The sequence below is a fragment of the Thalassophryne amazonica genome, chromosome 2 (genome assembly GCF_902500255.1).
Source record: "Thalassophryne amazonica chromosome 2, fThaAma1.1, whole genome shotgun sequence".
NCBI classification, from domain to species: Eukaryota; Metazoa; Chordata; class Actinopteri; order Batrachoidiformes; family Batrachoididae; genus Thalassophryne; species Thalassophryne amazonica.
In genome coordinates this window covers 23,014,724-23,029,397 of record NC_047104.1, presented here as the reverse complement: position 1 = coordinate 23,029,397, position 14,674 = coordinate 23,014,724, and the positions used below count along the sequence as shown (strand labels likewise).

The following is a 14,674-nucleotide window of genomic DNA, read 5'->3' as shown; positions in this document are numbered from 1 at the left end:
CAAATCTTTAATAATGTCAGATATTAACATTAGTTGAAACATTAGCTGTTACATTTGTACAATGACCCCAGTTTCCTAATTTTTTACTCTTTTCCAGAGTAATTTTTTTAAATAAATTGTGTATTCCTAGGCAGGCCTAGGCATGTACCCTGTAACATGCAGTGAGCGTTATGGATAGATAATTGAATAAGTCCATTGGCTCCAGTTTGTTAGACATGCTGGTGGAGACCAAGCATTCAACACAGTCAAAACTATTCCATTTAGTTTGTTTTAGCCTTTTTATTTTTCTTTCCCAGCTATATTCGCATATAATCCTTCCTGTGGGTTTTGTGTGGAGCTACTGGCGTCTTACTTGAGTTTAAGAATGTACCTGTTCTTAAACAATCAGAAAACAGTGGTTTACTTCTGTGATTTAGTGCACGTTTGTGCAGAGATGGTCTGTATGTCTTACTGACTAACAAGCAAACCTACTTCTAATTCATCATTAATCCAGCTTCCACTAACCATCCAGTAGGTGGCAGACACATCTATAGGATATTACATGGACAAAACACATTTGCTTTTTGAATAATCTCTTTCATAAATAGGGTTTACCCAAATTAAATATTCTCTTAATTTGGTGAAATACAAGATGATGATGACTGTTTTTGAGTTATTGTGTTAAACTGAAAGAGATGGGCTTATTCATTTATTGATACACTCGCTACATTTGGAGGGTGTATGTGTTGAAAATGACTCTTCTTCATCTTGAAGCTGATTGAAGAATCTACTGAAGCACAGAGATTATGAAGACCTGCTACCCAATCATTTCAATGACTTTAATTTATTTACAAAGGACTTTGTTTTTGTATCTGAGAATATATTATAAGATTTGAGAACATTAGTTCAGGCGAGACACGTAGTTAGTAAAGTCTCTTCTTCAGTTATGCATTTTCTTCTGAAGACATTGTGCGGTTCACCATCTGTTAATGCCTTATAATTATACAGGTCGTAGCTAGTCCTGATCAACCAGTTCTAGCCATATCAGTGAAAATGAGGGGCCCATCTATGTGGCGCTGGTGGGTTGGAACACCAGACCTCTCACTCTCCAGACCAGAGCACTGCCAGGGCAGAATATCTGTTTTAGTTGATGATACACTGCTTTGGATCAGATCTTTCAGATGTTGACAACACTTTCTGTTTCTAAGTAGGTAATGTTAATGCTTTGTCTTTATTTTAAATTGATTGTGGCAGTGCCCCGGGCCATCATGGTAAAAGTGGTACCATTCTCCAGTTACTTAAAGACCAAAGTGTACATTCTGAATGCCTGCTTACCACATTAGAAACTGTTCCCGAACTTTTTGTCTGAGTCAGAATGATTTTGTAGGATTTGTACATGATGATGAGCGTCTGCGGACATAAGCTCTTGTCTGTTGGGCTACAGTCGTGTTTATTCAGTATGATAGTCAGGCTGTACTTGGGAATTATCTCTTTGACCAGGTAGTAAATGCAATTCTCCTTGAAAACGTAGGACGTTCCATCAAAGGTCAAATAGTTGGATTGACTCCAGACGCTGCACACACCTGTGGAATAGGAGGAAAAGAATGTGGTATATGTGCATGTGAAAGGAACAACACAGTATTACTTTTACCTTAGAGGAGTGTTACACATTCGGCCGTGACCACACACCATCACACATCCACTGCAGGGCCATAAGTATGTAGATAATGACAATTTTGAAATTTGTGAGTGAGTCAGAGAGTGAATGAGTGAGTGAGTCAGTTAGTCCACAACATTTTTGTCAATAACTGTGTAAAAACTACTGCTTATTCAACTCTGAAATCTCAGATTCTCACAGACACAGATGACTACCAGTGAACATCCTATTTTAGAACCCCAGTCGAGATATTGGTAGCCCAACTCATCGCACTGAGTAGAGATGAGAGAAAAATGGCCAGATTGGTTTGAGCTGATAAAAAGGTAAAAGTAAATAAAAATCATTGTAATCAACATGTGCAGAAGACCATCTCTGAAGGCACAACAGCTCAAATGTTATGACAGATAAACTACAGTAGCAGAAGGCCACAATAGGCAACACCTCTTTCTGCTACAGTCACAAAAGTCAGACTATGGCATCAAAGAAACTGGGCAATGGAAGACTGGGAAAACATTTCTGCTGTGACACTCAGATGGTAATTTAAGACTTTGGCATAAACAACATGGTGGTAGGAAATGGCTCAAGTCAGCATTGATTCTCAATGGTGCTGGTGGAGTAAAAGTCCAACAACTACCTTCATGATGCTGTTATGTCAGTGTGCATGAAAATCTATGAGGAATGCTTCCAGAACCTTATTCAATCTTCACCACAATTATTTAAGGCAATTAAGTTAGTTCTGAAGGGAAATTAACTTAATACCCATTAATACATTGGATGACATTGAAATTGAGGATGGCTCGCTGACTGTTCCAGCAATATCAAATATTTTGTGTCTGCTACCTAAATCCCATGTGGAATGTCTCAAACCTAAACCTACTTCCAGGCATCTTATATATGCTACTCTGGAACCACGCCTAAATCCAAACAGTCCAACTGTCAAACCCAGTTTATTCTACTAAGCTGTTCGAGGTTACAAATATAATTCGTTTGAACATCTGATTCTCTGCTTTGCCCACAATGCTATGTATTGCCAAGGTCAGAAGAATAAAAATCAGCCGTATTTCTTTGTCACTGGATATAGGCCCCCTGGCTCATACTCTGAATTCTTAGATATTTTGGTGAGTTCATCTCTAACTTGTCAACTCGTGCAGATAACATTCTGATTATTGGTGACTTTAACATTCATATAAATAAGCCTTTTGATCCCCTCTGCAAATAGTAAGTCCCTTTGGCTGCTCCCTTGTTTGCACTCGGGGTCGCCACAGCAAATCCAAGGTGGATCTGCATGTTGAATTGGCATATATATTGACAGGAAGCATAAAGTTTGACCACATTACACCCATTTTGGCCTCTCTTCACTGGCTTTCTGTCCCTGTGAGATCAGATTTTAAGGTTCCGTTACGAACCTATAAAATTATTCATGGACTAGCAGCTCTCTACCTAGCTGACTTGCTTAAACCCTACGTACCGGCTCGGGCTCTGCGTTCTCAGGGTGCAGGGCTACTTTGTGTCCCTTGGATGAATAAAAAGTCTGTGGGTCACAGAGCTTTCTCTTATCATGCCCCTGTTCTGTGGAATGATCTCCCTGTATCAATAAAACAGTCAGATTCTGTACTTTCATGTCCAGACATAAAAAGCACTTATTTTCCCTTTCGTATGGCTAGCATACTGGCACAGTATGTTACTATGCTTTTTACCCTTTTAATTTCATTTATTAGTGAAGAGAGCGGGCTGCGGCCTCAACTTTATCTGATGTCTGCGTCTTTTAGTGAAGCTTAGGGCGAGTGGCCGGCGATCACCTTAGTATCTCTTCTGTTTTTCTTGTTGCTTAATGCTGACAAATGATACTGTGTTTGTTGTTTTTCTGATGCCTTATTCTGTTTTTTCTCTGTTTGAGGTGTGGCTCCATCCAGAGATGGGTTAGTGTCTTCTTCTGCAAGCCTCCTGTCCTGTGCACCGGCATGAATGCCCAAAATTTCCTGTATATTTGTTTTGTCAATTGTGTATGTAGCATGACCCAAGCAGAGGGTCGCCCCTTTGAGTCTGGTCTGCTTGTGGTTTCTTCCTCAAAACAGTGGGAGTTTTTTCCTTACCACTGTCACCTGTGTGCTTGCGCTAGGGGTTGGTATGGTTTGACCTTACATGTGTGAAGCACTTTGAGGCAACTTTGTTGTGATTTGATGCTATATAAATGAAAAGAAATAAAGTGACCTGAGAGGGGACATGATAATGATATGATAATAATATTTTATTTTGCTTTGACATCTGTCTACAGACATTCCAATGACATAACGTCCTCTGCCCTAATTTTGCATTTAAAATGGAAAATAAGCAGTGTTTACTTACATTCACATTCATAGTGGAAGCAGCATCCAGTTTGATCATAGACCTTGACAAGTTTGCGTCTGTTAGCACAGATGGGTTTTTGGACTGGGGGACATCTTATAGTAGCCTTGTAGACCTTGCCATTGATGCATATAGCTTTGGTACAACTGTCCACCATCCAGGACTCTTCATTCTGAATTAGATAGAAAAGCAGTATTTGTCATTTCTTGAGCATCCATGCATGTTGAAAATAACACAAATGTCCTACCTACACAATTTTATCACATGGCATACAATCACAAATGTTGACAGTTTTATTCAATAAAGACAGCGTCTTATTTCACACCTTTCTCGGGGGAGTCAGATCAGTACAGTCAAGAGGGGCAGGACCAGTTGGTGTGACTGTGGGTGGTGGCGTGGCACATGGAACAGTTACCACATTAAGTTTACACAGTTTATTGCAGTATGCAATATAGCAATATCCTAAACCATCAGGGACATTGTAGACCACTTCACCTGTAGAAATAATATAAAGATATCATCAAAAAGTTAAATTAAATGGTGCACTATCCACAACAAATTCCTTTAACATTTCCATGTAAATACTGACACTACAAATAATGAAAACATTTGATGCATTTAATAATCTCATATTGAATTTATACTGTTTTTGCTCATGGATGCTTTATTTTGCTTATGAATATATATAAAGTACATGTAGTAATGAATGAATAAATAAACAAACAGTTGCACACTTGTACATGGTAAATTTCACAGTTAATTTAACTTCTGCTGTTGTGTGGGCTGCCAGAAGAGGAGGTACTGCTGGCCCACCACCAGAGGGCGCCCTGCCTGAAGTGCGGGCTTCAGGCACGAGAGGGCGCTGCCGCCACGGACACAGCCGGGGGTGACAGCTGTCACTCATTATCTCTTGACAGCTGTCACCCATCTACACTTCATCATCCCACTCCATAAAGACCGGACGTCATCTCCACCTCGTTGCCGAGATATCGTCTACCTTAGGAGGTAACCTTCTCAGCCTGCATATCAAGATAAGTGGTTACTCAGACACTGCACGAGTGTGTGTTAGAGGTGGAGGTGGAATTCCCACCGTAGTTGTTACTGGGTGTTCACACACCCACATCTGATTGTCTCTGCTCCTCGCCAGCAGTACCAGATCCGACACGCGGAGACAGTGGCCACCTGGGGTGTTCGGGATTTGGCGGCTCCAGTATTCTTCGGGTTCGGTGGCGGAGGAAATCGTGTGGTTCCGGTTCTTCTCAGGACAGACGTCCTCTATCCTCGAGCCTGCCCACACGTCACCTTTGCTAATTGACTATTGTACATATTCTGTAATCTGCTGTGTTTGGTTGTGCTTTTCACAACAGTAAAGTGTTTATATTTGACTCTTTCATTGTCCGTTCATTTGCGCCCCCTGTTGTGGGTCCGTGTCACTACACTTTCACAACAGGATATCTCGGCCAGCGTCATGGACTCCGAGGGGCGTCACCCGGCTGTTGAACGACCAATGGGAGAGCAGGGAGCGCAGGCGTCAGCAGGAGGCGTGATTGGTGAGCTGCAGCACATTCTCACCGCCTTTACGGCTCGGTTGGATCAAATGACAGAGCAAAACATCCTCCTGAACCGCAGGGTGGAGGCTCTCTCCGCGCAGATGGCGGCGAGCGCTCAGGGCGCTGCTGCAGCTCCTCCTCCTGCCGACCCTGTGCAGGATATGAACGTTCCAGTGGTGGTTCAACAACCCCTCCCACCATCCCCTGAAGCATACATAAGCCCTCCTGAGCCGTACGGAGGTTGTGTGGAGACGTGCGCGGACTTTCTCATGCAGTGTTCGCTCGTCTTCGCACAGCGTCCCGTCATGTACGCGTCAGATGCTAGTAAAATAGCTTATGTGATTGCTCTGCTTCGGGGTAAGGCACGCGCCTGGGCTACGGCGCTCTGGGAACAGAACTCACGGTTGTTATCAGCATACACTGGGTTTGTGGGGGAGTTCAGAACAGTGTTTGATCACCCTAACAGAGGAGCGACCGCTTCAACAATGCTGCTGTCAATGCAACAGGGGCGCCGGTGTGCAGCCGAATATGCAGTCGACTTCCGCATCGCAGCTGCGAGGTCCGGCTGGAATGACGTTGCGCTCCCCGCCGCCTTCATAAACGGACTGTCGTTAGTCCTGAAGGAGCATCTGGTAGCTAAGGAGGAACCGCGGGATTTAGATGGGCTTATCGATCTCGTTATACGGTTAGACAATCGGTTGGAGGAACGCCGTCGGGAGCGAGGCGAAGGACGTGGCCAGATACGCGCCGCCCCTCTCCCTTCCGGTTTCGAAAAGGGGCCGCCCTCCCCACGCTCCACAGCCGCAGCGCTCTGTGGGGCAACAGCTCCCCCTGCTGACGTTGTTAGGGAAACGCACAGGGCCAAAATGAGGAGGCTGATCCGCGGGGAGTGTTTTCTCTGCAACTCAAAAGACAACACACAGAAAAACTGCCCCAAATGGCCACAACAACAACCGCCCTCAGAGACTGGGCTAAGGGGGGGGTCAAAACATTCACGTGAGACACACACAGATTGCCACACGACTCCCAGTTACAATCCTGAGCGGGGATTTAACCCTTCAAGCCCCAGCAATGGTGGACACGGGGTCAGAAGGGAATTTGCTAGACAGCAGATGGGCAAGGGAGGTAGGGCTCCCTCTGGTGGCGCTTCCTTCGCCATTGCAGGTGCGGGCACTAGATGGCACCCTCCTCCCTTTAATCACACACAAGACACAACCAGTAACTCTGGTGGTGTCTGGAAACCATCGGGAGGAGATTGAGTTTTTTGTAACTCCTTCTACCTCCCACGTGATTTTGGGCTTCCCATGGATGTTGAAGCACAATCCCCGGATTGATTGGCCGTCTGGGGTGGTGGTTCAGTGGAGCGAAACCTGCCATCGGGTGTGTTTAGGATCCTCGGTTCCTCCCGGTTTACAGGCTAAGGAGGAGGTCAAAGTCCTTCCCAATCTGACGGCAGTGCCGGTTGAGTACCACGATCTTGCTGACGTCTTCAGCAAGGATCTGGCACTCACCCTTCCCCCGCACCGTCCGTACGATTTTCATTGATTTGGTTCCAGGCGCTGAGTTCCCGTCCAGCAGGCTGTACAACCTCTCACGACCTGAGCGCGAATCAATGGAGACCTACATCTGGGACTCATTAGCTGCCGGGCTGATCCGGAACTCCACCTCCCTGATGGGGGCAGGTTTCTTTTTTGTGGGCAAGAAAGATGGCGGACTCCGTCCATGCATTGATTACAGGGGGCTGAATGAGATTACGGTTCGCAACCGATACCCGTTGCCATTGTTGGATTCCATGTTCACCCCCCTGCATGGAGCCAAAATCTTTACTAAGCTGGATCTTAGAAATGCGTATCACCTGGTTCGGATCTGGAAGGGAGACGAATGGAAGACGGCATTTAACACCCCGTTAGGTCACTTTGAGTACCTGGTCATGCCGTTCGGCCTCACCAACGCCCCCGCGACGTTCCGAGCCTTGGTTAACGACGTCTTGCGGGACTTCCTGCACCGATTCGTCTTTGTATATCTGGATGATATTCTCATCTTTTCTCCGGATCCTGAGACCCATGTCCAGCATGTACGTCAGGTCCTGCAGCGGTTGTTAGAGAACCGACTGTTTGTGAAGGGCGAGAAGTGCGAGTTTCACCGCACGTCTTTGTCCTTCCTGGGGTTTATCATCTCCTCTAACTCCGTCGCCCCTGATCCGGCCAAGGTTGCGGCGGTGAGAGATTGGCCCCAACCAACAAGCCGTAGGAAGCTGCAACAGTTCCTCGGCTTCGCTAATTTCTATAGGAGGTTCATTAAGGGCTACAGTCAGGTAGTTAGCCCCCTGACAGCCCTGACCTCTCCAAAAGTCCCCTTCACCTGGTCGGATCGGTGCGAAGCCGCGTTCAAGGAGTTGAAACGACGGTTCTCTACTGCGCCAGTTTTGGTGCAGCCCGACCCTAGCCGCCAGTTCGTGGTTGAAGTGGACGCCTCTGACTCAGGGATAGGAGCCGTGCTGCCCCAGAGCGGAGAGACCGATAAGGTTCTTCACCCGTGTGCCTACTTTTCACGCAGGTTGACCCCGGCTGAACGGAACTATGACGTCGGCAATCGAGAACTCCTTGCGGTGAAAGAGGCTCTTGAGGAGTGGAGACACCTGTTGGAGGGAGCGTCTGTGCCGTTCACGGTTTTCACTGACCATCGGAACCTGGAGTATATCAGGACCGCCAAGCGGCTGAACCCCAGGCAAGCCCGCTGGTCACTGTTCTTCGGGCGTTTTGACTTCCGGATCACCTATCGCCCCGGGACCAAGAACCAGAGGTCGGATGCCTTGTCCCGGGTACACGAAGAGGAGGTCAAAACTGCACTGTCGGATCCACCGGAGCCCATCCTGCCGGAGTCCACTATCGTGGCCACCCTCACCTGGGACGTGGAGAAGATCGTCCGGGAGGCCCTGGCACGGAGCCCAGACCCAGGAACAGGTCCGAAGAACCGTTTGTACGTCCCACCAGAGGCCAGAGCTGCAGTCTTGGACTTCTGTTATGGTTCCAAGCTCTCCTGTCATCCAGGGGTGCGAAGGACCGTGGCAGTTGTCCGGCAGCGCTTCTGGTGGGCGTCTATGGAGGCCGACGTCCGGGAGTACATCCAGGCCTGCACCACCTGTGCCAGGGGCAAGGCAGACCATAAAAGGTCCCAAGGACTTCTACAGCCGTTACCTGTGCCTCATCGCCCCTGGTCCCACATCGGCCTGGATTTCGTCACGGGCCTCCCGCCGTCCCAGGGCAACACCACCATCTTCACAATAGTGGACCGATTCTCCAAGGCAGCCCACTTCGTGGCCCTCCCGAAACTCCCAACAGCCCAGGAGACAGCAGACCTCCTGGTCCACCACGTCGTCCGTCTGCATGGGATACCCACCGACATCGTCTCTGATCGTGGTCCCCAGTTCTTCTCACACGTCTGGAGGAGCTTCTGCAGGGAACTGGTGGCCACCGTGAGCCTCTCGTCCGGGTATCATCCACAGACGAACGGACAGGCAGAGCGGGCCAACCAGGAACTGGAACAGACCCTCCGCTGTGTAACATCCGCGCACCCGATGGCCTGGAGTAACCATCTGGCCTGGATCGAGTATGCGCATAACAGCCAGGTAGGTGTCTTCTGCCACCGGCCTCTCCCCATTTGAGGTGTGTTTGGGGTACCAGCCCCCATTATTTCCCGTGGTGGAGGGAGAGGTCGGTGTGCCCTCGGTCCGGGCCCATCTTCGGAGGTGCCGTCGGGTGTGGAGCACCGCCCGTTCTGCCTTGTTGAAAGCCCGGACGAGGGCCAAGACCCATGCAGACCGCCGGCGGTCCCCGGCCCCTGCATACCAGCTCGGGCAGGAGGTGTGGTTGTCGACGAAGGACATCCCCCTACAAGTACAGTCACCTAAACTGATGGACAGGTTCATCGGCCCATTTCGTATCCTCAAGGTCCTCAGCCCTGCCGCAGTGAAGCTCCAGCTCCCAGCTTCACTGCGGATCCACCCGGTGTTCCACGTCTCCAAACTCAAACCATACGACACCTCACCCCTCTGTGCTCCCGGTCCGGCGCCGCCTCCTGCCCGGATCATTGACGGGGAGCCGGCTTGGACAGTGCGCCGGCTCCTGGACGTCCGTCGAATGGGCCGGGGGTTCCAATATCTGGTGGACTGGGAGGGGTATGGACCCGAAGAACGCTCCTGGGTGAAGAGGAGCTTCATCCTGGATCCGGCCCTCCTGGCCGATTTCTACCGCCGACACCCCGATAAACCTGGTCGGGTAAGGAGGCGCCCGTTGAGGGGGGGGTCCTGTTGTGTGGGCCGCCAGAAGAGGAGGTACTGCTGGGCCACCCCCAGAGGGCGCCCTGCCTGAAGTGCGGGCTTCAGGCACGAGAGGGCGCTGCCGCCACGGACAAGCCGGGAGTGACAGCTGTTACTCATTATTTCCTGACAGCTGTCACTCATTCTTCATCATCTCACTCCATAAAACCCAGACGTCATCTCCACCTCATCGCAGAGATATCGTACTTCTTTGGAGGTAATATCCTCAGCCATTTGTGTTTCCTTATAAGCTGTATATTGTGAGTGTTTGCAGGAGTACCGGTCCCTCTTCCTGTGGAGGCTGAGTGAGTGCAGGACGGCACTCTTTTCCTCTGAGGGATCACTGTAAATACATCAGCATTCTGAGTGAGAGGTGGAGGTGGCATTCCCACCGTTGTTGTTACAGGGTGTGCACACACATACACTTGACTGTCTTTGTTCTCGCCAGCAGTACCAGATCCGACAGTCGGGGACGGTGATCACCTGGGAGTTCGGGACTTGGCGGCTCCAGTATTCACCAGGTTCAGTGGCGGCGGAAATCGTGTGGTTCCGGCTCTTCTCAGGACAGACGTCTTCTATCCTCGAGCCTGCCCACACGTCACCTTTGTAATTTGACTGTAATTATATTCTGAGATTGTCTGTATTTCGTTGTGCACATTTCACAACATTAAATTGTTACTTTTTGGCTCATCTATTGACCGTTCATTTGCGCCCCCTGTTGTGGGTCCGTGTCACTACACTTTGACAACATCTGCGATGGATACATATGTGAAGAAATTGATTGAACAGTTTTCAGGCTAAATGCACACACCAGAGTCCAGTTCACTCTGCAAAATTTACTGTGGACAATGTTAGAAAATACAATACAACACTCCATTACTAAAGATGATCACTATGATATGAATGCTTTTAATATTATTGATACTATACAGAGCCTGACTTATGAAAGGTTAGCTTGCATGAAAAACGCGCAAACACCACTGACATCGCAAATACAATATTGCAAATCTAATATTGCGCAACGAGGATAGTGTCAGTATGACTCAGCAATTTGGTGTTTGTCCGCCTGAGAGAGCAAAATTCTTGGAGGGAACATGCAAGTAGGTGATGTTTGCACATACATTATAATTTTATCAACATCAAAAAGAAAGTTAACAAGTGCTGGAGATGTCTGTATTTTGCACATTTGGAACCTTGATGTAAATGTATTGCACTTGACAGAACACTGTTCCAGAAACCAAAAAAATCACTGTAAAGGTTAGGCGTGTTTAACTTTCCTTTGTACTTGTTTCTTTAAGAATAAATGTCTATGTGTAACAGGTGATCGACACACAGACCTACATGTCTGTGTGCACACAGGATGCAAAGTGCAAGGACATGCTCATTGGCTGGTTATGACAACAAACAAACATAAAAAACAATCTCCTATTTCAAACATTTAATTTATGTTTCATGAGTGGTTCCACGTGGCCATAATGTCATAGCTGATTCCCACAAATGTAATTGGCACACTTCATCAAAGTAATTCTAAAAAAGTAATTCCAGCAGTACCCAAAGTAGCTAGACCTAGTACCAAAGACAACAAGTCATTACCTTCACTCACTGGATAGTGTCCAGGTCTAACAACCACAGAGTAAGACTGGAAACACCAGGTGTTTCGTCTGCATTTGACTGCTTGTTTGTGCCCTTGGTTCATGATTTTATTCTGTCCTCTGTCTTTTCTCTTATGGTCTGTCCTCTAATTTGTCTGTGTGATCTGCCCCCTGTCTGTACCCCGTTGTTAAATGTCATTGTGTCCTGTCCTTGTTCCTTCTATGGGTTGTCTCTGGGTTCTGATCCTGGTTGGTGTCAGTTGTACTTGTGGTTTGTCCTCTGTCTGTGTCCTGTCTCCTCTGTCCATGTCTCTGTGTTTTGTCATTTGTCTTCTTGGTTTCTCATGTGGCTTTTCCCCCATTCACACTTTATCCATTTTTGAGTTCCACATTAGTTTTCTGCTTTTTATTGATGGTTAGTTTTAGTCGTGGTTTAGTTCTTGTATTTTGTGTACTGCTTGCTCTCTTAGTCTTCCCCTTTGTTTTCTGCTGTTTCTCTTAGGATTTGTTCTGTGGGTTTTCTACACTGCGTTCTCTTTGTAGTGGCATGTTGGTTTTCTGATTTTATTTCTTGATTCGGCTTTAAGTGTGGTTTAGTTTTTGTGTTAGTCAAATATTCTTGCCTTTTTATTTATGCTCTGTCTGTTTGTCAGTTTTTCCGCTGTTGTATCTTGTTCTCTTTGAATCTATGTTATTTTTTGTATTTATGTGGTTTTGGATCTGTCTTTAGCTTGGTTATGGTCATGTTTTATTTCTGCTCCACTTTAGATGTGTCCTTTTGTTGGGAGTTGTCACCTGACCTTTGACCCTGCCACACCTGTCCTTCATTTTGTTCATTAGTTTGCGTTGGTTCTCTGTTCATTTGCTGGTTCCTTTGCGTTTGACTCTCTGCCCACATTGTTCACTCTTGCCCTGGTTGGTGTAAATACTTTGACCCTTGTTGTGTCTGATTTTATGGTGACTCCTTATTTGAAACATCGTGTTATGTTTTGCTTAGAGCTGTTTTTCCTGTTTGGACTGATTATCACTACTGAATCATTAAAACCTCTTGTTTTTGCAAACTATCTTTTTTGTAGTTGCTGCCTGCATATTGGGTTTATTTTTGGACTTTGCTTAAATCATAACACCAGGTCCCCAAAAAACTCAGATTCTCCTGCCAAATGCGTCTGTCACATAATCTCTTAACGCCATAAAATCTTCCCTGATATTTCAAATAAAGGACCCAGAGACACGAATGCTGTTGCTGACATAAATGAGTCTCTCTACAAGTTTGACACTTTCACAACATACAGAACATAGTTCTGACAGCTAGGAAGAGGACGTCACTGAGAGGCTGGATTCCTTCAGCATATTGTTCATGGGTGTGTTGTGCTGAATGTAGATTCTGTGGACCCACCATGTGAGGTTTTCTGAATATTGTGCTTCTTTAAAAACACTGTACTGGACTCTAGACCTAGTATTTGGTGGTGTGTGGTGCAAAACACTTTCTTGTGTCATGTGATATGAAGCGACTTGGCTTGACCACACCTCAGTTGTAGATCAACATGAGTGCAAGAGGACATTGGTACTTGGTGTTAAAAGGACAACCGTACTGGGTGGAAAGTGGGAATGATATTGTGCTGGGCTGTGTGTCACTTTGTTCTGGGAGGAAGTCCGGCCATAATTTACCAATGAACTGACCTAAAACCAGTATATTGCTATGCCTCAAAACACACTGAAGTAATAAATGTCTAAACAAAGAACTGAAGTCAGAGTCTTACAAATGGTTGTCCATTTAAAGTAAGGTAGACCTACAGGACTGTTGCATTTAAAAATTCTTTCACTATGCCAATGTTCTATATTTCTGATAAATGTAGTAAAGGTGGCAATTTTAGCACCTGACCACAAATTCAATATTTTGTTTCTACTGCTTTTTAAAATTATATTAAAATAAGTAGTCTGTAATAGAGTTTGTGTAGCATGCAATTGTATGCAATAAAGTATTCTTGTACTCAAAACTGATTGTTCACTTTCATTTTCATCTGTGCTAATTAAACATTTAAAATTGTATTAAAACAAGTTATAAAGTATAATAAGACATATATATACATTGTTAGGAGACAAGAAGACATATATACATTGTTAGGAGACAAGGAGACATATAACATACATTGTTATAACAATGCATCATCTCGAATAGCGGTATGGGGAAAACAATCCTGCAGGGACACACATTGCATTGTTATTATTAAGAATCAATGTTATACAATTTTGAAACAATTTCTGATGCTTTAATGAAATGAAATGAGGCTTTTTAACACAGCATGGGGTAACTCTTGAAATAAAAGCTGAATTAAAGAAATGTTACCAAAGATATAAGCAAAAACCTACCAGGACGATGTGACACTCCGTTGACAACACAGAAACATACGGTGGGCGTGGGAGTAAGCGTGGTTCCCATGACAGGGGCTGTAGCAGGTATAAAAATGGCCGTGCTACCTGGCAGTGTCTGAGTGATTGGGCCAATAGACGTTGTTCCTGGTGTAGTTCCAACACCAGGTTTGGTAGAAGTTGCTGATGGGGCAGTGGTAACTTCTTCCAGTGGTTTTGTTGTACTATACTGTGCAGTAGTTAATCCTGGTGGTTTGCCTGTTGTGGTTTTTTGTGGTATTAAGGGTGTAGTTCCAACACCAGGTTTGGCAGAAGTTGCTGGTGGGGCAGTGGTAACTTCTTCCAGTGGTTTTGTGGTGACAGACACTGCAGGTGTTGCTTTTGTGGGGGTAGTTTTAAGAATAGAGGGTTTGGATGTGATTTTTGTTGTTTGGGGGCTTGCTGTAACCACAGGTGGCGCTGAGGTTGCTGTTGTCGATGCTGCTCCTGAGCCAGTAGTAACTTGTTCTGTTGTCGCTGGAGTTGCCATCAGAGCGGTGGTAGATTTCACTACGGGTACTGTAAATGATGTCAGAGCAGATGTTATGACAGTTGTTAAAAAAATCATTTAACATGCTTTATTAATCTTTGCCAAACCATTTTCACCTCTTTAATTTTAATTTCCTGATGTTAAAATGTAGTGTAGATACTATCTGTTCACAGTGCAAATATCTGAACTTTGCTGTCTGTCCCACTGCATGATTTTCCTTCCTGCTACTGTATTCATATTTTGTTAACCAATATTAGGGCTTCAAATTAAAAAAATGTTTCAATTGGATCATTCCAAGGATAATCTATACTTTAATATTTCCACATTTTGGTT

General features: G+C 45.9%; 1 protein-coding gene across 1 annotated transcript in view; it reads right to left on the bottom strand.

Moving 5' to 3' along the window:
* Window positions 1-14,341, bottom strand: part of LOC117503379 (intestinal mucin-like protein) — a 74,821-nt gene extending 60,480 nt beyond the window's left edge. Inside the window, exons 1-5 of the mRNA XM_034162597.1 lie at window positions 13,969-14,341; window positions 13,813-13,875; window positions 4,308-4,477; window positions 3,983-4,154; window positions 1,315-1,562 (exon numbers count right to left, since the gene is read on the bottom strand). Coding sequence (XP_034018488.1) covers window positions 1,315-1,562; window positions 3,983-4,154; window positions 4,308-4,477; window positions 13,813-13,875; window positions 13,969-14,341 — 1,026 coding nt within the window. The remainder of the gene's footprint in view (window positions 1-1,314; window positions 1,563-3,982; window positions 4,155-4,307; window positions 4,478-13,812; window positions 13,876-13,968) is intronic.
* Between the last annotated feature and the right edge of the window lie 333 nt (window positions 14,342-14,674).